This window comes from Kogia breviceps, chromosome 14, assembly GCF_026419965.1.
Source record: "Kogia breviceps isolate mKogBre1 chromosome 14, mKogBre1 haplotype 1, whole genome shotgun sequence".
Taxonomy (NCBI): Eukaryota; Metazoa; Chordata; class Mammalia; order Artiodactyla; family Physeteridae; genus Kogia; species Kogia breviceps.
In genome coordinates this window covers 56,962,211-56,987,663 of record NC_081323.1, presented here as the reverse complement: position 1 = coordinate 56,987,663, position 25,453 = coordinate 56,962,211, and the positions used below count along the sequence as shown (strand labels likewise).

Here is a 25,453-nt window from a genome sequence, read left to right as displayed (position 1 = left end):
CGCCCCAAGTCCCACCCCGGCTCCGTGCGTTGCCTCGGGCCGCCTCCCGGCGTAGCTCCGTTCCCCTAGTCTCTCGGGCAAGGCCGCTGCCCTGCCCCGCCATGGCGCCTGAGGAAAGCGCTGAGGCTGCAGCCCTGCTGCGAAGTTTCGAGCGCCGCTTCCTGGCGGCGCGCGCCCTGAGCTCTTTCCCCTGGCAGGTGGGCGGTGGGGAGCGCGGAAGGCGGGTGGGGGGCGCCGGGGTCGCGGTGGGGCGGGGCTCCGGCCTCACACCCCTGCTCGCCCCGCCACGCGGCGGCCTCTGCTCCCTCGCGGGTCCCGGCATCACGTCCGGTTACCCGGGCATTGCTGGGGCCCGCGTGGACTGGCGGCGGGGAGCAGGAGGTCCACCTAAGCACCCTTGGGCCCACCCTGCGCTCAGCCCCCAGCTCCCTCCCCCCCTGGGCCCTTCCCGCCCTCCGCTGTCTCTGCAGACCGAATCCCACGAATTTAAGGAATGCGGGGTTTCCTCCCAACTCCTTTTTTCGCTGGGTTTTTAGGGTTATGGACAGTTTGTGCCCTTTTTTAGCCAGTTATTATCCTGGCCATTGGGTAACAGCTGCTGCTGCTCATTTAAACAGCCCACGTCCTCAGGGCAGCGGGAGACCACGCTGCGTTGAACTCAGCGACCAGGTCGCAGACCCCTCGGGCCTGGGTGTTCTCACCTGTGTCAGCAGCATTGGACAAAGCCCTCTCAGAGGCAGCTGATGGAAGAGACAGGGAGGTACAAAACAGTCCAGGAAAGAGACGAAAAAGCTCACTTCTCTGTCCTGGGGATCTGCCATTCACACAGAGGCACATGGCCGAGGCAGCAGCTTTTTTCTGCCAAGGCCAGGGCTCTAATGACACTGCGTCCTTTATAATCCATAATTCAAGTGCAGTGAACTCACTGGGATGACTCAGTTTGGACATATGTTCCTCCCCAGGTCTGCCCCATCTTAAGAGCGGAGGTTAGTCATTTGTGTTTCATTGACATAAACCATTTAGCATTCTGGGAGATCATTTCCTGTCAGAAAGGAATGTGTACATTTTTTAACCCCAAATTTAAACCTTCATGACAGCATCCATTGGGCCCAATTCATATCGACTATAATTGTTCATGAGTGAGTGCTTACTCTGCACCAGTCCCATGCTAAGTGTTCACTTAGGCTCACCCACAGCACCCATGTGGTGAGAACTATTCTTACCATTGTTTTGACTAGAAAAGAAGTTGAGAGCAGCATTGGAGCACTCAGACCTGGGAGACAGACACCCTGCTTTGAATTCTGGCCCTGCCCCACCCAACACAAGCTGTGTGACCTTGGGCAAGTGACCTCATCTCTCTGTGCCTTCATATTCTTATTAGTAAAATGGGGGTCTAATGATGCTTAACCTCATAGGGCTGTTGTTGGGATTACATGAATATGTGTTAGCTAGTATTTTTATTCTGTTAACAAATGTTTACAGAATGCCTTCCACAAGCCAGGCACCAGGATCAGCAGAATACAGACAAAGCCCTGATTAGATGGGAGAGCCAGAGAATAAACAAGTAAATGAATAAGCAAGAAAACAGGGAGATGATGGTGGCTGGAAAGTCAATGGAACAGGGAAATGTATCAATTTAGGAGAGTCGGGAAGGCCTTCCAAGGAAGTGGCATAGGAGCCGGGACCTGAACAGTGAAGCAGCCAACCTGCCGTGGGAAGGTTTCAGGTTGCCCACCAGGTGTTAATGCTGTAGCTCCCCTTGTAATTCCAATTCAGCCAGGGAGCTGGTCTGTGACCCAGGCAAGGCTAAGCTGCCAGGGCTAATGCAAACCAAGAATCTGTCTTCTGATGTTCTTTATCTGACTCATCCAGGTGTAACCCAGAACTTCTCAAGGTCAGGCTTTCAGCTGCCTGTGCCTTCCACATCATTTGGCCCCAGGTCCCTGGGGAGAGATCACTTAGCACTTTGCCAACATGCCCCATTGCATGTTTAATGTTCCTGTGATAATGCCCTTGAGATTTCTTTCTCTTCCCCCTCTCTCTTTGAATAGAGCCTAGAAGAGAAATTAAGGGACTCGTCAGGTTCTGAGCTGCTGCTGGATATTTTGCAGAAGGTAAGAATCACAGAATCACTGGAACGCATCAGTGGCCTCATTTGCCCATGAAGACGTAACAGGTGCACACGTATCCTTTAAAAAGAAAGACGCTGCATTTGGGTGTGAGCACCTCAGACAGCTCCAGCTCTTTTGTTTTCTTAGATAAAGACATCAGAATATACAACAAGCTGCATGAGAGGAGGGAAGCTGGGGGATGTTTTTTTAAACTGTCTGCAGAGAAAGTGGAGATGACAGCTGTAGGAACATCTTCTAGCATTGCTAGCTGCTCAGAGACTTTTTTTCTTTACGTTTAAGGGGAAAAGAAGCAGGCAAGTCTTGCCCACCCGTGTGTCTTTTCTAGTTGTGGATGGGCCCCTGCTTTTTGTAGGTGGGGTTTGGACTCTAAGGTGCATCTGGGTGCAGGTAGAGGAGGGACCACCACTCTGCCTGGCCTGTCCCACTCTGCCTGCCCCTGGTCATGTGGGTCAGGTGTACGTCACACTGCCTCCAGGCTCTCTACCCTCTTAAGGGTCATGAATCCTTTTGAAAACCCAAAGGTGTGGACACTACCCCAAGGAAAAAATGCTCCAGAAGAGTACCTTTTGTGTACAAATGCATGGGAGTCATACATACCCCTCCAACCACTGGTCCTGTCCAAAGAGCCCAGGGTCAGAATTCCTGTCTGGAGGGTGAACCAAGAGTATCCATCTGACCACCGTGTCGAGAAGATGCAGCCAAGCTAGGGAAGATTCCCAGGAGATCCAGGAGTTCAAAACTGTGAGCTCAGACCTCTCTGAGGCTGTTGTCATGCAGTCTGCTCTGATTTTTCACCCCAAGGTTAAAACCTAACACCCGCCAAGCCCCTGAAGAGTTGTGTGGGCATTTTGTTGCCCTTGAGTAAAATCATGTCCCTCCAGCCAGCAGGTCCCATGTGACACAGCCCCTACTCTCACTGTTCCTGTCCCCTGCCCTCCCTCCCAAAATGCCAGGTGGGGGCCTGCACAAGCTACCCAGCTGCCTGGAACTCGTTCCCCTGCTCTCTGCTTCTCTCGGCTTCAGCTGAAGTGTTGCCCTCAGAGCCCCCATCCCTCTCCACTACATCCCAGGCAGAGCCCCTACCTTCCTCTGTCCTGGCCAGCGCAGCACTCCACCCGGGGGGTGTGAGCTCCAGGAGGGCAGGTGCTGAATCTACCTTGTCATACCATTTAGAGCACTCATCCCTTCCATGGAGCCAGACAGTCCCACATTTGTTCTCACTACAAACTCTAGTTCCTGCTGGCTGCTCTGGAAAGGGGCATGTCTTAGTCCTGCTATAACAGAACCCCACAGACTGGGTGGCTTGTGAACAACAGGAATTTATTTCTCACAGTTCTGAAGGCTGTGAAGTCCAAGATCAAGGTGCCAGCAGATTCAGTGTCTTGTGTGGGCCCACTTCCTGGTCCAAAGACACTGTCTTCTTGGCTGTGTCTTCAGATGACAGAAGGGGCAAGAGAGCTCTCTGGGGTCTCTTATAAGGACACTAATCCCATTTATGGGGGCTTTACCCTCATAACCTAATCACGCCCCAAAGGCCTTACCTCCTGATATCATCTCAGTGGGTGTTAGAGTCAACACGTGAATGTAGGGTGGACACAAATATTCAGTCTACAGCAGGGTGTTAGCTTGAGTCTGTATGCCCTATGTTCCTGCCCAGAAAGGGCATTAGAAACACTGCCATGGTCTGTGCCACTGTAGTGGAGAAAAATTTTTAGGAAAGGGCTTGTATCTTAAACTCTTTCAGATGCATATGGGTCACCCAGGGCCAGAATTCCAGGAATCGGATAACTGGGGTTTGCCCTGTATTCACTTGAAGCTCATGGGAGACTTAAGGCAGAGTCTCTCCAGCAACCCACACTGTGTTCCTCGTCACAGACCGTGAAGCATCCTCTGTGCATGAAGCATCCACCGTCAGTGAAGTATGCCTGGAGCTTTCTCTCAGAGCTCATCAGAAAGGTCAGTGATGGGCATTGTCCATCTGGTAACCAGGCAGCATCTAGGACTTGGCTGGCTCTCCAGACGTGGGCTTTGCCTGTTGGAGCTCAGATCCATCCCATACTCTTTGCCTGCTGTACAGACCCCCGTATAGCAGGGGGCTCCCTGGGCAACTGCTCCCAGCTGGGTTCCACCAATGAGAAGCCATGGAGGGGGGGAGGAAAGGAGGGGCCAGGGTGCATCCCAGCAGTGGCTGTATGTCCTCTGTGGTCCTGGTCCCCCATGGAACCTTCCCACTCCTACCAGGAGCCCCTGAGTGTGGGAAATGCCACCTTCTCCCTCTGTCCTGCCAGCTCTCACATATCCCATTTCTCCTGCCCTGCACTACACCTCACCCTCTCTACACCTCTCTTTGAGGTCCCCCGGTCCCCCCACCAAGTGATCTGTATTAAGTCAATCACATCCCAAGTCTCCCCTCCAAATTTGGTGAAAATCCTCCAGCCATTTTTACAAGTCATAGTAAAAGCAAGCAGGTGGAACCTTGGTTTGATTCACGAGGGTCAGCTTAATCCTCTTGCTGAAGCTCTCGCCCTGCCCGCCCCCAGCACGAGGCTATCCACACGGAGCCTTTGGACAAGCTGTACGAGGCGTTGGCGGAGATCCTGACGGCCAAGGAGCCCACCCGGTGCCACCGGAGCTACTTGCTGGTAGGAGACATGCGCCCTCCTCCACACACACAGTTGATTCAGGCCCCAGTCAGCCTCATGTGGCTTCAACCCTGACTCCTCAGCTCTGTAGTCTTAGACGAGGTCAGTTAACCTTCCTGAGCCTCGGTTTTCCCACCTGTAAACCAAGCACTTCAACAAATAACACCTGTCTTATGGGGTGACTGGCGTTAAACTAGGTAACACACATGAATTGCACAGCAGCGACCTGGCGCTCAGACCTCAATAAATATTTGATGGATGGATGTTACAGGACAGCAGTCTCTCCCCGCTCTCCACTGCCACCATCACCAGGCTGACCTGGTGCTTGGCCTTCTCACTGGTCACCTGGCTTCTTACCCCACAGAAGTCCATTCTACACACAACAGTTTTTGTTTTCTTTCTTCTTTAACCTTTTATTGTAAAACAAAGATACAGAAAACCATGCAAAAGAATTAGATTATCGAATTATCACAAGGCGGCCACCATGGTAACTGCCAATCTAGCGAAGGACATTGGCAGCCAGCCCACAAAGCCCTCATTTGACCCATCCCAGCCCTCCCTCTCTTTCAGAGTAATCACTCTGAGATCGTACCACTGCCATGTGCACCTCTGGACATCGTCTTGCCCATTAACTAGGTCTGGCTCAAAATTTCCCTTCATCCACAGGTCCCCCCAGCTCCTTCTCTTCCTGGCAGTTTGGCCTGGACAGCTTTCCACAGGCTGGCTTTTGGTCGCACACACATGGTGCTGTTCAGCTTGTTCCTCTGTTCCCCAAAAATTGGCGGCTGGATTCACAGGCCCACTCGGACTCTTGTCTGTTTGACCCCTTTGGCAAGAAAACAGCCTGGGTCCTAGAAGGCACATCATCTATTTTTTATTCTCTTCATGGTAGCACTTGTGGGTGCTTAAAGCTTAGACTCATTAATTCATTGAAGGATGCAAAAAGGTGATTCTTCTTATTTATTTATTTATTTATGGCTGCGTTGGGTCTTCGTTGCTGCTTGCGGGCTTTTCTCTAGTTGCAGTGAGCAGGGGCTACTCTTCATTGCCGTGCATGGTCTTCTCATTGTGGTGGCTTCTCTTGTTGCGGAGCACAGGCTTTAGGCACACAGGCTTCAGTAGTTGTGGCACATGGGCTCAGTAGTTGTGGCACACAGTCTCAGTTGCTCCATGGCATGTGGGATCTTCCTGGACCAGGGCTCAAACCCGTGTCCCCTGCATTGGCAGGCAGATTCCTAACCACTGCGCAACCAGGGAAGTCCCGGTGATTTTTCTATCATTTTGTTTTCATTCATTAGCTGGAGAAATTTTATAAGGAAATGGCTCCTTTCATCAGTATTTGGTTACCTACTGGTACAGCTAGTAGAGGAAAGGCAGAATACAGACTTCTTTGATTTTCAAGATAGTGAATTGGTTTCCTGTCATTCACAGTAGGGGTTCAAACCATTGCAAATCGTGTCATTACTGAAGCTCAAAATGTGCTATTTTGAGTCACTTCAAATAGGCTTCTTTTTTTTTTTAAGTAATTTTATTTTATTTATTTTGGGCTGCATTGGGTCTTCACTGCTACGCATTGGCTTTCTGTAGTTGCGGCGAGCAGGGGCAACTCTTCGTTGCGGTGCGCAGGCTTCTCATTGCAGTGGCTTCTCTTGTTGTGAAGCACAGGCTCTAGGCGCGCAGGCTTCAGTAGTTGTGGCACATGGGCTCAGTAGCTATGGCCTGCTGGCTCTAGAGCACAGGCTCAGTAGTTGTGGCGCATGCACTTAGTTGCTCCACGGCATGTGGGATCTTCCCAGACCACGGCTCAAACCCATATCCCCTGCACTGGCAGGCAGATTCTTAACCATTGAGCCACCAGGGAAGTCCCCTCAAATAGGATTCTGAGTCCTTTGACATCACCTCATAGTTTTCTTACTTTAGTTTATGTCAAGCCTTTCCAGACCCATCTTGTATGTTTCCTGCCCCAGACCTGGAATCAGCCATGTCTTCAAGAAGCCCTAGTTTCTTTTAGTGGGAAATGATATTTGTAGACCACAGTCTGGGCATTAGGAGTGATCATTGCTGCTGTCTAGGCCTTGCCGTGGACAGAGCTAGGATATGGGTGGAGATACATATCCATACTTTTTAAGAGAAAATACCTCATGAGTCCATATTGATGTTTCTGATTCAGAATCAGAAGGGTTTTCACTCAGCCTCTTCTGCATTGGATCCCTATCTCCTTTCTTCTGCTCTGGAAATTTTGGTTCTCAAGAGCATGGGGATGATGTTAGGATATCCCCCAACTGCCTTTGGCTTATCCCTTATTATTCGTGCGTGCAGCGATCTCAGAACAACAGCACTAATCCCTCACACCAACTGTGGTTACTGAAAACAGCGTAACTTTTTATATGTGCCATCCTCATTCTCCCTACATAGTCATCATAGAGCCATTACATAGTATTACCACAAACTCAGCAGCTCAGAGCAACATAAATGTGCTATCTTCCAGTTCTATAGGTCAGAAGTCTGCTGGGCTCAGCTGCTTACTCTTCTTTGAATCTCACAGAGCTAAAATCAGGGTGTCTGTAGGACTGGTCCCGGGGGGAGGACCATTCCAGGCCCTTCAGGTCATTGGCACAATTGCGTTTTCTGCAGCTGCAGGAATGAAATTCCATTTCCTTCCTGGCTCTTGGCCGGGGGGTGTTCTCAGCTTCTAGGAGCCGCCCTGTCCCCCTGACTCATGGCCCCTTGATTCCAAAGCCAGCAGCCACTTCAAATCCCTCCTGCCTCTTTTACTTCTGCATCTCCCAGACATCAGCCCTGATGATTAAATCGGGCCCACCTGGATAATCCAGGATCATTTCCCCATGTCACATTCTGTAACCTTAAATGCAAATCTTCAGAGTCCCTTTGCCAAGAAGCACAGCACAATCACAGGGTGCAGGGATACGGGCGGAAACATTACCGACCTCAGGCACATACCGTAGTCTCTTACTTTTCAGTCTCTGTATTGGTCCGTATATTGATGTCTCTGTAGCTGTTTTGGTTGTCTCAAGTTTATTTTCTAGGAGATTCTTTAAGAAGGGCTCGTCGGATGGACCTTCCCAGACTTCTTGCATGTTGATAACAGATTGAGCCATTTTTACTTGAATCTGACTCACACCTTCTCTCCCTGAGTCTCTTAAATATATTTCTCCACTTTCTTTGGCATAAAGCATCATTGTGCAAAAGCCTGATGATAATTTAATTTTCTTTCCCTTTTATGTCATATGCCCTTTTCTCTTAGATAGCCAAAGCATTTTTTTCCTTTAAAATCCAGTAATTCTATTAGACTACATCTCGAGGTTGTGATCGTTCTGAGTCAGTGACCTCGGGTACAGTGTATACTCTTTCAATATTCATTTCATATCTGTTTGTTTTCTCAGGAATGCTTTCTTGAATTATAATTTTTAGTATTTGTTCTTTGCTTTCGTTTCATTAAAACTACCTAAAAGTTTGTGGCTTAAACCACAGAAATTTATCTCACAGTTCTGGAAGCTCTAAGTGCAAAATCAAGGTGTCGACAGAGTTGGTTCTTTCTGAAGCTGCAAGGAAATGATGTGCTGCAGGCCTCTCTCCTCAGCCTGCAGATGGCCATCTTCTCCCCGCGTGTGTGTCCTAATGTCCTCTTCTTATAAGGACACAGTCAGATTGGATTAGGGTCCCCTTATGTCCTTATTTTAACTTGATTCCCTCTATAAAGACCCCATCCTCAGGAATTCCCTGGCGGTCCAATGATTAGGATTCCGTGCTTTCACTGCCAAAGGCAGGGGTTCAATCTCTGGTCGGGGAACTAAGATACCGCAAGCTGCATGGTGCAGCCAAAAAAAGAGGAAAAAAAGACCTCATCTCCAAAAAAGGTCACATTTTGAGTTGCTGTGGCTTAGGACTTCAGCATATGAATTTTGGGGGGAAACGATTGAACCCATGACAATCTCTTAATTTCTTTTTGATTTTAAAATTTCACTCCTTTTTCACTTCCTGTTTCTCTTTAAGGTTTATCTGTTTTTATGTTTTGGTTTGTTGTTATGCTCATGCTTTTTTTTTTTTTTTTTTTTTTTTTTTTGTGGTACGCGGGCCTCTCACTGCTGTGGCCTCTCCCATTGCAGAGCACAGGCTCCGGACGTGCAGGCTCAGCAGCCACGGCTCACAGGCCCAGCCGCTCCGCGGCATATGGGATCCTCCTGGACTGGGGCACAAACCTGTGTCCCCTGCATCAGCAGGCGGACTCTCAACCACTGCGCCACCAGGGAAGCCCACTCATGCTTTTTTGAGTAGCCTTTATTTCTGAAATGATGTTTTCTATTATTGTCACATATTTCTAAGTGTTTCTAGTAGCCATTCAGGCCTTGCCTCGGGGCCCTCACACCCCCACTACCAGAGCAGGCAGGTTCCCTCCTAGGTGGGCTCTGGGGTCACTGTCCTCGGGTCTACCATGTGCCCTGTTGCTTCCCTCTTCTGTCTCCATTGACACGTTGAGCTCACGAGGGTTGTGTCACCTGCTCAGAACCCGCCAGTGGCTCCCCATCACGTTTAGACTCAAATCCTCGTTCCTTATGTGATCCACGCCTGCCCTGGTTGCTGGATTAATTCTCTCTTCCTGTTTCTGCCTAGCCCTCTGGGGACTCTGTCACACTCTCCGAGAGCACGGCCATCATTTCCCATGGCACCACGGGCCTGGTCACATGGAACGCCGCGCTTTACCTGGCAGAGTGGGCCATGGAGAACCCAGCGGGCTTTGCTCACAGGTGACCTGGGGGTGCAGGGTTGGGCACCAGGGAGGTTTGCCACAGGGGTATCACAGACACGGCCGCTTCTCCCTGTCATGCAGGACTGTCTTAGAGCTTGGCAGTGGAGCCGGCCTCACGGGCCTGGCCATTTGCAAGATGTGCCGGCCCAGAGCATACGTCTTCAGTGACTGTCACAGCCACGTCCTCGAGCAGCTCCAAGGGAACGTCCTTCTCAACGGCCTCTCATTGGAGCCAAATGTCACCGCCCTGGCCCAGCACCCAGGACATGACACTGCCGATACAGAGAGCCCCAGGGTGATGGTGGCCCGGGTGGACTGGGACATTGTGACGGTCCCTCAGCTTGCTGCCTTCCAGCCGGACATCGTCATTGCCACAGGTACCGCCCAGTTCAGGCCACTGGAGTGTAGCCTCCCTGAAGCCCCACCTGGCTTTCAGTGCTGGGAAGGTGATGGTGAGCACTGCCTGGTGGGAGGAATGATGGTATTTGGGTCATGTGGGCCTCCGGGATGACATCAAAGCACAGAGCGTGGCTCTTGGGTGCCCTAAAGCCACAGCCCTCCCATTTGAGACAGTGGCCACGCCTACTGCCACACTAATGGTCCATCCTATAAAGGAACCAGCTCTTCCCAGCAAGGCCTGCGATGAATAGAACAGGCCCCAGGGCGCCAGACTAGGGTGACCAGTCTTAGCCAGGCCACAACCCAGCGGACAGACTTCACGTCCCTCTCCAGCAGCCTGAGGGAGGCCTCTCAGTTGCCATCCAGAACCTAAATGAATAGGCCAGAGCAGCCCCACAAAGCAAGGGAGCCGAGCTGGCCCCACCTATACCCCCTGTCTTCAGATGGGGGCAGAAGTGGCCACAGCAGCCTTGTCCTTTCAGGACCACAAAGAACGGCATGATCATGATTCCTCTGCATGCCCTGGGCCAGGTCGAGGGTCGGGGAAGGAGCTCTGGGTGCCCCCACCTCTGTCGGCACCTGTTTCCTTCTCCGTGCACACTTGTGTGTCCCTGAGGCCGAGGGCTCTGCCTGTGTATCTCTGTCCTAGGTCCTCAAAACGAGTCCCACAAGGAGGGACCACCCACTCTGGTGCAAGGATGGGACCCTTGAAGGAAGGGGCATATGGTGTGGGCACCAAAGGGACCGTCGCCCTCCACGACGCTCACCCAGCCCCATCTGGCCGATGGTACCGTGCTCTGGCCTGGCCATGGCCCTGACCCAGGCCCAGAGCGGCTGGAGCACAGAGGCTAAGCAGCTCACCCCTGCAGGCCCAGCTGTTGGGCGGGAGGGGCCTTGTCCCCCACAGGAAGGAAACGAGAAGTCTGAGGCAGTCAGTGTTTGCTTCATTAAGCATCTTCTAAACAGGCCATAGGCAGAGAATTGATTTTTTCTTTTAAAGGAACACCAGTGAGTCCTGGATATTTTTCATGTGTTGCAGTGTCTTTCAGCAGCTTTTTTTCTCTGCTAAGGGTTTTTCTTTTTACCCCCGTAATTTTCTTACCGTCCAACAGCATGAACCTAATAGAACTGCTGCTTTCCAGGCCTTCACCCTGCTGCCCATGTCGGCACAACCCAGAGGCCTCCATCCTGGGGTCCTGGAGGAGCCCCTTCCAGTAACCTGGGGTTTTCATCACAGATGTGCTATATTGCCCAGAAACTGTCCTCTCCCTGGTCGGGGTCCTGCAGAAGCTCTCTGCCTGCCAGAAGGACCAGCGGGCTCCTGACGCCTACGTTGCCTTCACCATCCGCAACCCGGAGACATGTCAGCTGTTCACCGTGGAGCTGGGTGAGCCCCGGGCCCCTGGCTGGGCTGCTGACTCTGAGGGGCTGCCACCCAGGCCTGCAGGGCCACTGCACTGGCCACACACGACTCCAGGGAGGCAGAAATCAGAAAAGTAAAAGAATGGGGCCCTGGAGACAAGCCAGGAAGCCCCAGACCACAATGTGCTGGGCCAACAATCCCCCACCCTCCGCCCAGGAGGTCAGCAGAGGAGCCAGGGCCAGGGAGTTGGTGCTCTGGGGAGGAGACGGCTGACATGGTGATCTCGGAAGTCTGAGACCAACAGTCCTACTGTGTGTTTAGGGCAGGTTTTGAGAGGCTTCAGGCCTCAGTTTTCTTGCCTGTAAAACGGAAAGGATAGTGGATGCCAGCTGGTATCAGGGTAGATGAGTTCTGGCCACACAGCAGTCAGGTGCAGGCTCTGAGGTGGGTCCCAGGTGGAGCTGGGCCACCCCTCTCCAGGTCCTCATTCATTGTACAGCAGAAACATCCACCTCAGAGGTGGAACAGGGCTGGCATGAAGGGTGTGCTCGGGAAAACGGCAGCTGCTGTTACTAGATCAAGCGCACAGTAAATGGAAGAGTGAGGAATGCTTTAGAGAAGGAGGTGGGGTCTGCCTGAGTTGGCACTGCTGCAGGTGGGCACTGTTCTCAGACCTGACCCACATCAGCCCCTCTAGTACCTGGGGGCGGGGGTGGGGTGCTGCCATCCTCTGTCCCACCCTTGAAAACACTGGGGTGCAGGGCAGCTGAGTAATCACCCAGGCACCCATGGACTGAAGCCAGGCAGCCGGCTCCCACTCTCCACCCCCAACCCCATGACCCCCACCCTGCAGTCCCCACCACAAACCAGGCCTGATCAGGGTTTCCCACACATGACCGGGCAGCAGTGCAGAGCCCTGCGCTTGCCCCAATCCCCCACGCCCCAAGCAAAGCTCTCCCACAGCTGCCTCTGCCAACAGAGGACCAGCACCCACCCCTGTACAGCATGTCCCACTGACGGGGTGTTCGGCCTCGAGAAATAACAAAGTCCTTCAGATGCTTATGTGAAAAAATATCCACGCTATATTTTAAGAAAGCTGAGAGGGGGCTTCCCTGGTGGTGTAGTGGTTGAGAGTCCGCCTGCCAATGCAGGGGACACGGGTTCGTGCCCCTGTTCGGTAAGATCCCACATGCTGCAGAGCAGCTGGGCCCGTGAGCCATGGCCGCTGAGCCTGCGCGTCTGGAGCCTGTGCTCCGCAACGGGAGAGGCCACAACAGTAAGAGGCCCGCGTACAGAAAAAAAAAAAAAAAAAAGCTGAGTGCTAAATAGCATATACAGTATAAACTCATTTTTAAGCTCATTTTTATTTAAAAAAAATAATTGTCATGTTAATACACATATGGGGAAACTCCATACACACCAATTAACATTATTATTAACATGTTATACCTGGATGGCAGTATCATGACACTTATACACTGTATGTCTACTATTTCATTCTTATAAATACTAATTTTTCATTCCTAAAAAACTGATGACAAAACAGTTCTTGCCAGGGGCTCATCAGACATCTGTGCTTACACAGAGGACGTGAGCCCCTCTGATGCAGGTCCAGCCTCTGAAGGCACCAGGCTGAACTGTCAGGCAGACATGGGTTCAAACCTCAGCTCCTACAGAGCTGTGCCCGGTAACAGGATGGAGGACCCAGACGGGGCCGTGACTTTCCAGGGATGCACACGGCCCAGTTGGCAGACGCAGCAAACCTGGCTGCTGTGAGCTGCTTACAAATGGGATTCCTGGTCCCACCCCTGGAGGCTGATTCCAGGTGTCTGGATGGGGCCTGGAAATCTGAAGTCTGTACCCCACCCCCACCCCCAGTCCTGTCCCAAAGCCCCACACTGATAGGGTGGTGTCCCATCCCCAAACCCCACATCCTGAGACGCATATGTTCTGTCTCCAGGCCGGGCTGGAATCCCGTGGGAAGAAGTGCCTCGTCACGACCAGAAACTGTTTCCCTACGAAGAGCACTCGGAGATGGCAATTCTGAAACTAATGCTGTAGATGTATAAATGGTTTTGAAGAATAATGTGAAAATTAAATCACTGTCCTGGAAAGAATCGGATAAAACTTCCACTGGACTGGAATGTTTGAAGAATGTTAAATTCTGAATCGGGAACCACAAACTGTTCGAATAAAATATAAACTGTTCAAGCGTGTAGACCCCTCTCTGCCAGCTGGCTTAGTTCTTAAGAAAATCACCATAAATCAGAAATGAAATTTTTGGCTCAGAGATAAGCATTTCATTTGCACAAATAAAAACACATACCAAGTATGTTCCCCCAACCTCGACGCACATCCCTCATGGAGCCAAGCCCGCTGCACACATGGCACATCTGACTGCCCTTGCAGGGCGGTGGGCTGCAAAGTCTGTTTTCAAGGCAGGAATCAAAATATTAGGGACACAACCAAGCAATGCTGGGAAAGGCGGACACCAGGAGACAAAACAAGGATGCAGAGATGTTCAAGACGACACAAATAACAGAGAAGTCATAAACTGGGGGAAAGAAAGACTCATAAAACAGGAAGAGAAAAGAGAGAAGAGATTCAGAGCCTCCAAAGATGAAAGGCTGTGTCAGCTTCCTGGGCAACAAAAACTGATTATTATTAAAAGTAACTTCATTCCCCAGGCAGTGCCCACTGCCAGCCTTTCAGCTTCCATCCACCAGGAGGCGCTGCTCTACAGAGTTTGCCCAGGGACTGGCCAGCAGTGGCAGCTGTGAGGAGGGAAGTGGGCCGGCTCCTGGGGAGGAAGATGAAAGGTAAGGAGGGGTGTCAGCGTGAGGGTCTCTCCATGATGTCCAGCACAGGACACCTCAGGAGTTTCAGTCGTTGGCCCAAGGGGTCACGTGTCCATAATCAAAGGGAGCACTGTCCGCTTCCAGCTCTCATCCCATCGAAGCTGCTCTGACTCCCGGAGGTTCTTGCAGAACTGGTTCAGTTTGCCAGCAGGATCAGGAAACTTTGAGAAAAGCATCTAGAAGACCAGAACTTACCTCATCACTGCTTCCTGCCCCCACCTCAGGTTCCACCCCGAGCTGCCCCTCCTCCTCCCCAGCAGCCCAGGCTCCTGCTGCACCCCAAGCCCAGCTGCCAGGCCAGCCAATCTGCCAAAACCCTCCCTCCTTCACTGCACTTCCAGAACCACCACCAGTGTCCTGAGGTCTCCAGCGGGACTCCCGCTCTGGCCCAGCTTCCACACCAGGCCTGGCTAACTAACCCTTCTCAACAGCTCTGACCCCAGTGTCCCTGACCCAGCAAGCCCCCTCCCTCACCAGGTGCAGGGGAGCCTTCATGGCCCAGCTGTGCTCTATCTCCTGCTCTGCTCCAACCTGACGGCACAGCCAAGCTACAGTGTTCACCATCCACACCCTATGCTCTGCCGGCAGCCCCCCGCCTCTGCCTCTGCAATGTCTGCTGTTCCTTCCACCAAGAGCTGGCCTCTACCCAGCACTGTCCTGCCCACGTGCTGAGAACTAATTGATGCCTGCGTTCTTTCCAGCTCTGCTCAACTAAGGTGTCTGCAGACGCCAGCCTGTGGGCTACATGCGGCCCTCCGCCTGTCTTTGTAAATAAAGTTTTATTGGAACACAGCCACACCCCTTCATCCACAGATTGTGGATGCTTTCACATTACAACAGAGTTGAGTAGTTCTGACAGAGACTATGGCAAAGTCTAAAATGGTTTTTTTCTGGGCCTTTACAAAGTCTGTTGCCCTTGGTTTCAATGATCAAGAATGATGACATGTTACTTTTTGTAATTTGTAGTAAGAAATAAGTATCCTTTGAAGATGCCCACCCATCTCATAAGGCCAGTCCAGGCAGCCCCCTCGCTCCTCACTCTCCCTTCTCAGATCCAATCCCCCGCTAAATGGCACACAGTCCACCTGGCTCTAGCATCATTGTGTGGTGTGAGCTCCATAAACCCAGATGGCAGGTGGGGCGAGCCCTGATCCCTCCGGGGCCCAGCCTCTAAGACCGCTGCTCGCTCACCCAGACACAGCCCAGGGCCACCCACCCAGCTGCAGGAACATGGAATCTCCAAAACCCTGCAAGCCACAGTGTGGGAGCAGACACGCTACCTGCAGCTGAGCTGCCAGCTCCTCTGAGTCCTCGAAGACCAGGCCATTTTCCTCGTGTTTCACAAGCTCGTGTAAGCTGCAGAGAGAAGCAGGGGAGGTCTGAGAGCTGCCTGGAGGAGATACAGAACCCAAGGTGCCCACCTGCTCCCCCGCAACTCCACCCCACCCACAGGCTAAGCTGGAGGCAGGAACAGTCAGTCTGGTTTCAGGAAGCCTGTTCTTAGATTTGGCGTCTGAATAGAAAAAAGACCTGGCAGGATACATATTTAAAATCCAAACCAATTTGGGGAAGAAGGGACAGTAAAGGGGTATATGGACTTTTTGTGCCACATGCTCTCTTCAGTGAGAACGTTCTTAGTAAGTTCTGCCTTTTTTTTCTTAATTCCACAGCAGAGAAACCAGGTAAAAGGCAACTCTGCTGGAGGCAGGCTCAGAAGTGATCAGGGGGTTGACCCAACACGATCTGAACCTGGGGTCCAACATCCTGGATTTCCCATTCAGAAGCTGGCTTCTCAGCTCACGGTGGGGCCACTGTTTCTAGAACCTTTTCTAGCACTATCGTCTCGAAATGCCCTCTCCTGCCCATCTTTGCCAGGAAGAGCAGAGACAGAAATACACTCATTCAGCTGATTTGAAGCCAACTACATGAGCTCAGACTAAAGGGACAGAGAGAGAAATAAGTCCATGTGAGTTGTGCGGGCAATTCCAGCCACCATTCCACTCTGGAAGCACAAGCCCCCAAGTAGAGTACTTAAGACTCCAATTTTTATTCAACATGAGCTCTAACTGGAAGCTACCCTGTCTGGTGGGGTACAGCCCACCCACAGGGACCAGAGGGCTCCTGCTCCCTATGGGTGGCAGAGCTGCACAGATGGGGAGGTGGAGCCCTCCAGGGAGCTTTCCCGGGCAATTCTGCTGGTTCCCCCCCCAGCTACTGATTTGAGAACCTAACCCTGGGAGGACTGGGTTTCCACTCCTACCACTGGAAGTTCACGGCACACACAGGCAGGTAGCACCCGAACATGTCCACCACCTTCATGGGCAGGTCCAGGCCACTGGAGGACCGGTGCAGGCAGACGCCCAGGTCCGCAGACCCTGCAGGGCAAGGGTGAGGGGGCCATCAGCTCTGGCTGTGGGCCCGGTGACCACACATCCTGCAGGACTGTGGACCAAGGCCTGCGGCGAGGAGTGGAAAGGGGGTAATAAAGGCCCCAACCCCACGTTCGACTGCCTGGGGTTGGCTGAGCAGCCTGGAAGGAGGCGGGGACACGGAGGTGCTTCCCACCTGCTGCTCCTGGCCTCTTGGCCCTTTCTGAAAACTACCTGCTCGTCACCAATGTTTTTCTTTAAACTGACCCCCTTTGTCTCCTTAACCACGCTGTATTTTAAAAGAAGCCGCAGCAATGATTGCTTAATGGGTTCTGAGTTTCTGCTTGGGGTGATGAAAATGTTTTGGCAAGAGACAGTGGCGGTGACTGCAAAACACTGTGAGTGTAATTAATGCCACTGAATTGCATACACTTAAAAATGGAAAAATGGTTAAAATGGCAAACTTTGTTATGTGTATTTTATCACAATAATTAGAAAAAGAACCCAAAGCAGACCCAACAGAAAAGCAGCTGTCGCTGTGAAGATAAAGCCAAGGAAGCAACCTCACATCACTCAGTGCCGCTGGAGCTCCTGCCTACAAAGGCTCTCCGCCTCCCACTCCGGAGACAGCTTAGTGGCTGCTGAGACCTATCAGCACCGAGCCAATAAGCCCTCCCCGAGGGATCAACAAAGCAAGAGAAGGGAGGGCAGCCCCTTCTCACTGGGAGAGTCCACACGGTTTACTTAATGGTCTCTGTACCTCCCAGACTTGGGAATTGGCCCCAACCCAAGCCCCGCCCAGCCCTTCTGCCCCTGGGAAGAGCAGGATGAGTGGAGGGTGTGGAGGCCAAGAGCACTGGGACGTAACCTTGGCAAACAGGCAGGGAGGAGGTGGCACACCAGGAAACAGCCTCGTTCTCCAGGAGTCCAGCCAGGGCCCATCCCAGCCTGAGACCTACATGTGTAGGGCCCCTGAGCAGACAATGGCTTGAAATCATTAAAGGGTTAAAAAAACAAAGACTATGCAAAAGAACCTGGTAAAACATTCACTATCTGGCCCTCTTCAGAAAAACTCTGTCCCCTGCCCTCCCCCTGCAGGCCTCTTACCTAGAAGCAAGGGGTAGTCCTCAGCCTCCAGCCATGGGGTACAGACCTGGATGTGCTGGAAATGCTTCTGGCAGATGAGGCGGCTGTAATACTCCTTCAGAGGCCCTTTGCCTTACAGAGAAGACCAGAGTCACTGCACTGGGCCCACGTCTGGCCCCATCCCCCAGCCCCAGGCCTGAGAAGCCCCTGCAAGGGCGTGAGCAGGAGGCCCACAGGCAGCAGCTCCAATCAGGCCCCGTCCAGGCCCCCATCCAGAAACAACCCCCAAGGGGTGTGCACCTTGACTGCCGAGGCCAGGGCTGTTCCCCCAGCAGGCCTTGGGCCGGGCACCAGAGTGCCCACCAATACAGCTCCTCACACAGACCCCCCTGTGCCCCGCCCAGATCCCCAGGTGGCACAGCATGAGCAGTGGGCTCCTGCCGCCCCTGGGCGTCCAAGGGCCTGGAGGAGAGGAGTGTCCCAGGTGGGGCAGCTGGCTGAGGACCCTCCTCCTCCAACCAAATCTCCTCTGCCTCTCTCTTTTCACTGGGCTCCTTTGGAAACAGTTTGACATTGGACAGTAGACTCTCATTAAAAAAAAAAAAAAAAAAAGATACTTGGAAACCACTGTGAAGTAGAAAGCTCAGTTATCTCTGAGGTCACGCTATCTGAGATTGAAATCTAGACTCCATGCCCTGCCATGAAGCCCTTCTGAGCCTCAGCCTCCCCCTGTCAAGCTGGTGTAGAAAACCATACATCAGAGAGTTGGGGTGAGAATTAACGAGACAACAAACATCACAGGCCTGACATGCCTCCACTGCCCCGTTTAATACAGGAACAGGGATGGTCCCAGGTGAGTACCTGTTATAACACAGACCAGAGGAGGGAGGCTTTCTCCATCGTCGATCAGCTGTTCGAACTCTGTGTTTAGGAAAATAAATATATGATAACCAAGATCATGCAGTCGGGTGAGTGAGGGGCTGATGTGAGGGGATGGGGGAAGGGAGAGGAGGGAGCACTGCTCCCAACCATGCAGTCCCTTCTCCTGGAGGTGGCAATTCAGAGCTAGGCTGGTCACTCACTGACCCAAACGGGGACTCACACCTGCCACCTCCACCCAGTGGCCCTGGCCCTGGGGTCAGGGACACTCTGCCGAGGACGTCACGCAAGGCCAGGTGAGCATCCTGCAGCTCAGCAGCCCCCGACAAGCCCAGCTCCTGATCGCAGCCATACACCTACTTTCTAATGCTGCCAACAAGATGGAGAAGTCTTCATCCTCTAAGGGAAAAGAGAACCGAGTGTCACGGGCCAGCTTCTAGATGCCTCCCTACCCAGCTCAGTGTGCTCCCCTTTCTCATCGAGGCCCCAAATACGTGTGCGGTGCACGCCTGGCAGTGGCGAGAACACAGGCTCAGCCAGGTGCCCATACAAGCCCCAAGTGCCCGGGCGGGTCCTGAGACCTGTCCAGCTTGTGCTGCTGACCAAAAGGGCTGGCCGCCCGGGAAGGCAGGTCACTGTTCCACTCTGGGCATCCCGCTCCGTGAAGGCCGACCTCTCCATGCCCGGGTCCGAGGGTTCTGAACTGAAGGAGCAGAGAGAGCCCGTGAGCTGCCACAGAGCAGGCCCTTGGGCCCGAGAACGGCCTTTCTCCAACCAGAGTGAGGCCCGCAGGCTCCCAGTTGTTGGGGTGCAGCCACATCAGAGCCACCAGGTGGCCCTACCACCCAAGTCCTTGGGCATAGACCTGCACCTTGCTTTCTCTCTTATCTGTATTTACATGTTGCTAGGTGCTGAGGTCGCAATGGCAGACAAGGCCGACTCAGCCCCTGCCTTCACTGGGCTTACTGTTATAATCATCCCCTAGACTTAAGATGAAGACGCTGTGACCCCTCCAACTGCCCCCACGTTACTGAGAGGAACAAAGACCAGCTGTATGGAGAGCTGCTCAGAAGGGCTCTCCTTACCCCTGGGAGACGCCCAGAGAACACATAGGTGCACAGACACTGCCATGCGGTCAGGAACCACTGGCAGGAGGGTAAGAACACCCACAGCCTAGTACAGGGCAAACACTTCCTTAAAGGGCCAAAGAGTAAACACTGTAGGCTTTGGGGAGCCATACGGTCTCCGTTGCAAAGCCTAGCTCTGCTCTTGTAGTGTGGAACCAGCCACAGACAACATGTAAATGAATGAACGTGCTGTGTTCCAATAAAACTTTATTTACAGAAACAGGCAGCAGGCCTGCAGCCATAGTTTGCCATCCCCTGGATTAGATCTCCAGGTCAGCAGTGAGCATAAAACAAGGCAGCTGAAAGCTAAAGACAGCAGATTTACCAGGCCCTGAATGCAGAGTAGGTGCGGCTCAGCTTCATAAAGAGCTGGTGTTGCAGGTCCAAAGGCGTCTCTCTAAAGAAAGATGCTGGCTTGTCGTAGACAGTCACAGCTCTGCAATGAGATCATTGGGGGGGCTCTAGGAAGGGGTGAAGAAAGGCCTAAGGAACATAAGACCTAGAAGTATCCAGAAGAAGAAGGGTGCTTAGGTATCCAAGTCTCAACAGTAAGCTTTAGGATTACTTGGAGAAACACAGAGAGAATTTCTAACGTGAACACTTCCTGGACCATCTGGCTGGCTGGGAAAGAAACTCTAGCTTCCTCCTCCCTCAGCCTCCCCAAACCAGTAACCACCTCCCGGAACCCTGGGAGCTCCCAATGCCCTGCAACATGACACAGCAGCTGGGAGTCAACCGTGCTGGGAGGGACCCCTCGCCTCCCGTGGCCCCTACTTGATGCCCCAGTTCTCTGCCAGGTCTTCCCGCATTGCATTGGTCACACACAGGTTCAGGTGGGACAGGCGTCCGCAGAGCTTCTCATACCTGAAAAGACGTATCAGTGGTCAGCCCAGACCTCTCTGGGCCAGGAACCACCACCCCAACCCCATGGGACTCGACACCTTCTGATACAAAAGAGGCCGCAGAGCTGGGATCTCCCAAATCAGGTCACTGACGAGGCACCTTCCCCGTGTTTGCACTGAGTTCTACCACCTGTATGTACTATTACTTCCCTCACACCTTTCTTTAAATCAGATTGCTTTTCAGCTTAAATACAATTACTTTCAAGAGAAACCATATATAACTACAGAATGGAAAATCCAGTCTCTCTTGCCATAAAATGAAGGAGAAATACAATAAAATCTTGTTATTAAATCATCCACACTGCACTATTCCCTGCAAAGGCCGTGGAGCCGAGTCTCACTCCCAACGTGTTACAAAGGGAGTTAAGCAAATGCTAGAAAGGCATTATTAACAGATTAGCTCCAAATGGAGACTTGAGCCCTGGTGACAGGGCAGGACTGAAAAAGAACTGGAAATGAACAGGGTTATTTCACGTGTGTAGGTACCACGGCCTGTTCCTCGCTCAGGATGCAGAGAAAGCTCTGGAGCTGGACTACCTGGGATGGAATTTTGGAGCTCACATGTATTAGCCGTGTGGCAAGTGACATGAGGGCTCTCAGCCTCAGTTTACTGGTTTGTAAAAAGACAGCAATCACAGGACACCCTTGCTGGACAGCACTGGAGTCTGAATGGGATAAAGGCTTGGCCTGAGGCCTGGCATGCAGCAAGCACTCACTGTTTGCTGCTGTGACAACCACCCACAAATGATCCATCAGGGGAAACGCCACAGCCAGCCAATGGCTTGAGGCTGTATGTCCACACCGAGGCAGATGGTATAACTCGGACTCAGAACACAACATTACTTCCTCCTCCAGGTCCAACCTGCTCCCAAGGCCCTTCTTCCCTCTCCCTGTCTCATCAGCTGCAGCAGACTGTGACCCACGTCCCCGTCTGCCAGCAGCAGTCCCCAGTTTCCATTTGGGTATCTGGCATGGGTGCACCTGGGACCCCAGCTCTCCAGTGGAGCACTTGTCCCAAGCCTGAGACAACGGGGTACTGAAGCCCCCCAGGCTCAGAGGGGGTCAGAGGACACCAGGTGAGCAGGAGCCAACCACAGGCCTGCTCTCTCCACTGAGCCTGGTGGGGTGGGCATGAGAGCTAGGGGCTCCCAGAGCCTGAGAAACACCTCTAGGAGGAAGTGTGGAGAGACGTGAGAGGGGTCCTAATGACACCTTTTTTGAGCTCAAAGTCAGCCATATCTCAGGACTTTTCAGTTTCATGGGCCAACAAATGCCCTCCTTTGCTCAGGCCTGTTTCTATCACTTGTCACCAGCATCAGCCCAACTCCCCAGCCTTGCCCTCACCCCCACAGGGCACACGGGAATCAGCTTCCCCGGGTCTCCGCACCCGCTCTTCTTCCCGCCACAGTCTTGGGATGATGTCGGCACCCTCATCCCAGACTCTCACCACTTGGCAAGCAGAACAAGGGGGTGGCCAGGGCCGTGCACCAGACCCATAATGGAGTAGCCATAGTTGTGCCAGTCGATGACGAGCTTGCTCCCGCAGAGGCAGCCTGCAAACCAGCACACGGCAATGGCGGGCAGGCCCGGAGGGTTCTGGGAAAGAGAGACTTGAAGGAAGAGAAGGAAACCAGACCACGGTCGAGAATAAACCAAGTAAAAATAACGTACGTGGCAAAGGGTCAATTATCTTTGCAGAGTTCTTGATAATCGATAAGCAGAAGAAAGACCCTCTTCCTCACCAAGAGGTATAAACAGTCATGAAAGAACATTGACCAACCTGAGAAGTCCAAGATCACTGATACTCAAGGAAACAAAAAATGGAACAAGGAGGTACCATTTCTCACCTATCAGAATGGAAACTCTAAAACACCTAACGATACCTGGTGGTGGTGAGGATGGGGGGAAGAGGCTTCCCTGTTAGGTGGGGGATAAATTGACCCAACCTTACTCGAGGACTATCCAGTAACACATCACAACATTTTAAAAGTGCATGGACTCTGACCAAGCACTTCCCGTCCTAGGAATTTATCCCAAGGAAGAAACTGAACCCATGCAAAAGACATATGTTCACTGATACTCTTCACCATACAATTTTAAAAGTAAAGGAAAAAAAAAAAAAAAAGGTTCAGTGAAAAAAAAAAAAGTAAAGGGCTTCCCTGGTGGTGCAGTGGTTAAGAATCCACCTGCCAATTGCCAATGCAGGGGACAAGGGTTCGAGCCCTGGTCCGGGAAGATCCCACATGCCACGGAGCAACTAAGCCCATGCGCCACAACTACTGAGCCTGCGCTCTAAAGCCCGTAGAGCCTATGCTCCACAACAAGAGAAGCCACCGCGATGAGAAGCCCACACACTGCAACAAAGAGTAGCCTCTGCTCACCGCAACTAGAGAAAGCCTACGAGCAGCAATGAAGACCCAATGCAGCCAAAATAAATAAATAAATATAAATAAATAAATTTTTTTTTTAATTTTTAAGTAAAAAAATCAGGAAGAATCTGAGTTCTCATTAATATGAGACTAAATGAATGCATTAGGCTACATCTCATATCAGGATACAATACAGTCAATTAAAAGAAGGAGCTTCTCTACGTTAAAAAGCAGTGAAGGTAAGAGGCTAAGAGTGGAACTCCAGAACTAAAGTGACAACCTGGTTCAAATCCTGACTCCAGCACTTCCTAGCTGTGTGACAATGGGTTACTTACAGAACCTCTCTGGGTCTAGGTTCCCTCATCTCTAAGTGTAGGTAACACAAGAACCTACTTCTCAGGATTGTTGTGAAGAATTAAATGAGATAATGCATGTAAAACACTTAGATATGTAACAAATACAAAATTAGACTATCTCTAAAACACTGAAAAACAGAAGGGATGAGTACCATAAATAGAATGGACACATACCATAGGCTCCTACTCATGTTTTTAAAAGTTTATACACACACATGTGAATATGCATTTACCAATCTGTACATTTTTTTAAACTGGAAAGTAAAGGAAACTGTTAAAACAGTGGTTCTCACAGCGGGAGGTGGAGCTGACACGTACCTGGAGAAAGATGTAAGCTGCTGGCTTCCTGCACATCAACTTCCACAGCAAGTGCACTGCCTGAAACACAACTTTGACTCCATACTGGAGAATGTGGGGCCCAACTGCAAGTCAGAAAACAGTCATCACTAGTAAAGGAGTTCTTGGCAATTTGCAGATCGCCTCCACCCCGCGCTCCCCACCCTCCCCCCACACACACACATACACACAGAGATTCAGAGAAATCAGGAGTTGACTGCTTCCTACCTGCAAGTCTCTGAAGTTCTGTCAGGCTCACAATCTGAATTCTGTCGCTCTGCAAGAACTCATCGTGGGGTTTGGAGGCTGAAAAGAATGTCCCTTTTAATGTGCTGGAGAAGATGATCTAATTTAAAGTCAGATTATCCCCACCCCACAGGCTGAATAGGGGAGAGTTTTGGAACCTCTCTGTTCCTCAGTAGCCAGAACAGAGAATGAGGCCAGTTCTGTCCAGATTCCACTAGACCACCCACAGAGGGAGGGCTGGAATCTTATCCATTTTTACTTAGCACAATGCCTGGCACATAGTAGGCACTCAAGCTAACCTAGATTCCCTGGATGGTGGAATTATCACACCATAGGGAGATCCCTAGGAAATCTCACTCCAGCCCCTCACCCTGGGGTAGCAGACTCTAAACAGGGACCAGAGGCAACCAGTGCTATTCCTTTTTTCCCCTGATATGGGATAGAGCTACCTTCTAAAGATGTCAAAGTGGGGGAAGATGGAGGAGCAGACACCCCTGCTCCTGCACACTGAGGGAGAAACGCTGGACATCCTGCAAAAATGAAACATCTCCTGCCTGCAGAGTTCTGCGCTGAGGGTGAGGAACAGAGAGGAGACAAGTTGCCTGTCGTGTCAGACACTGCCTGACAAAAGAAGCCTCAGAGATGTGCTTACCAGCACTTGCCCTGGAGTCACACCCACCCGGGTTCCAGTCCATCTTTCCACTTACTAGGAATAAGCGAGACTATGCACTGAGTTCACTTAGCTTAACACAGTCCTGGCATATGGCAGGCGCTCGATTAATAATGACTGTTCCTAGAGACCCACCCAGCAGAGGCTGGGCAGAAACCTGGCAACCGCTGTCCAGGCCACAACCCCCAGGCCACAACCCAGCTCCTCCAGTCTCGGAGAGCTGCCCGACGGAGGAGAGGGAAAAGGGGCGTCCCCGCCTCGGCCCCCGTGGGGCGGTCAAAGCCGAGGGTCAAAGGCTGAGAGAGCAGCCTCTCTCCCAGGCCCCCGGTCACTCACTGCAGAACCCCAAGAAGGTCACGGAGAAGCCGTGCTTGACCAACGACAGTGCGTGATACTGCATGCGGGGACTGCGGCCCACGTCGCCCAGCACCACGACAATCACGTGGCGGGCCGCGCGCCCCCACCGCCAGCGCTTCCACGCCACCAGCAGCAGCAGCGTCAGGGCCAGCACCAGTAGGGCCACACAGGAAACCGCCATCTTGGCGGGCCGGCAACCGTCACGTGACCGCGCTCCTGCAAGCTGGGCTAGCTGTCTGCAGCCGCAGACCGAGCCTCCTAGGTGGGCGGAGAGAAGGGAGCGTGGGGCGGGGGGTGGGGACGGGACGTGGTTCCCTGTTCCCTAAGCCGAGGCCCGCGAACCTCCAACCTGGGAGCGGAGGTCTAGTGGTATTAAGGTAAAATTGTTACTATGTAGGGATCTAGGAACATTTTTTTCTTCAGAGTTCTAAGATAATTTAAAATATAGTGAGATAACAATTTGGATGAAACGCATAAGCATAATGTTGAGAAAAGAGACCAGCCAGAGTGCATACTGGCTGGTTCCATTATATAAATCAAAACTACTCTTTACTGTTAGAAGTTAGAGGGGTGACCTGCGTTGGAGGGTCGGGG

At 52.0% G+C, this 25,453-nt stretch overlaps 2 protein-coding genes across 5 annotated transcripts; one reads left to right on the top strand and one right to left on the bottom strand.

The window, feature by feature from the left end:
• The first annotated feature begins 32 nt into the window (after positions 1–32).
• On the top strand, positions 33–13,515 carry EEF2KMT (eukaryotic elongation factor 2 lysine methyltransferase). 4 transcript variants are annotated; one of them, XM_067012288.1, is made up of 9 exons: positions 89–197; positions 1,239–1,340; positions 2,052–2,114; positions 4,008–4,088; positions 4,673–4,774; positions 9,407–9,540; positions 9,624–9,919; positions 11,084–11,328; positions 13,265–13,515. In XM_067012288.1, the coding sequence occupies exons 4-9, from the start codon at positions 4,029–4,031 to the stop codon at positions 13,349–13,351; spliced, it is 924 nt and encodes a 307-aa protein (XP_066868389.1). In that variant the 5' UTR covers positions 89–197; positions 1,239–1,340; positions 2,052–2,114; positions 4,008–4,028; the 3' UTR covers positions 13,352–13,515. The 4 variants fall into 4 exon arrangements, with proteins under 4 accessions (XP_058894766.1, XP_066868388.1, XP_066868387.1 ...); XM_059038783.2 differs by lacking the exon at positions 1,239–1,340 and having other exon boundaries at positions 33–197; positions 11,179–11,328; XM_067012287.1 differs by lacking the exon at positions 1,239–1,340 and having other exon boundaries at positions 33–197.
• On the bottom strand, positions 12,639–25,062 carry ALG1 (ALG1 chitobiosyldiphosphodolichol beta-mannosyltransferase). The gene is made up of 13 exons (XM_059038777.2): positions 24,839–25,062; positions 23,815–23,892; positions 23,569–23,672; positions 21,973–22,121; positions 20,398–20,487; positions 19,949–20,059; positions 19,078–19,199; positions 18,857–18,895; positions 18,479–18,538; positions 17,639–17,749; positions 16,423–16,537; positions 15,443–15,518; positions 12,639–14,338 (listed from the first exon to the last, which is right to left on the bottom strand). Exons 1-13 carry the CDS (start codon positions 25,038–25,040, stop codon positions 14,207–14,209), a joined length of 1,389 nt encoding a protein of 462 aa, XP_058894760.1. The 5' UTR covers positions 25,041–25,062; the 3' UTR covers positions 12,639–14,206.
• Between the last annotated feature and the right edge of the window lie 391 nt (positions 25,063–25,453).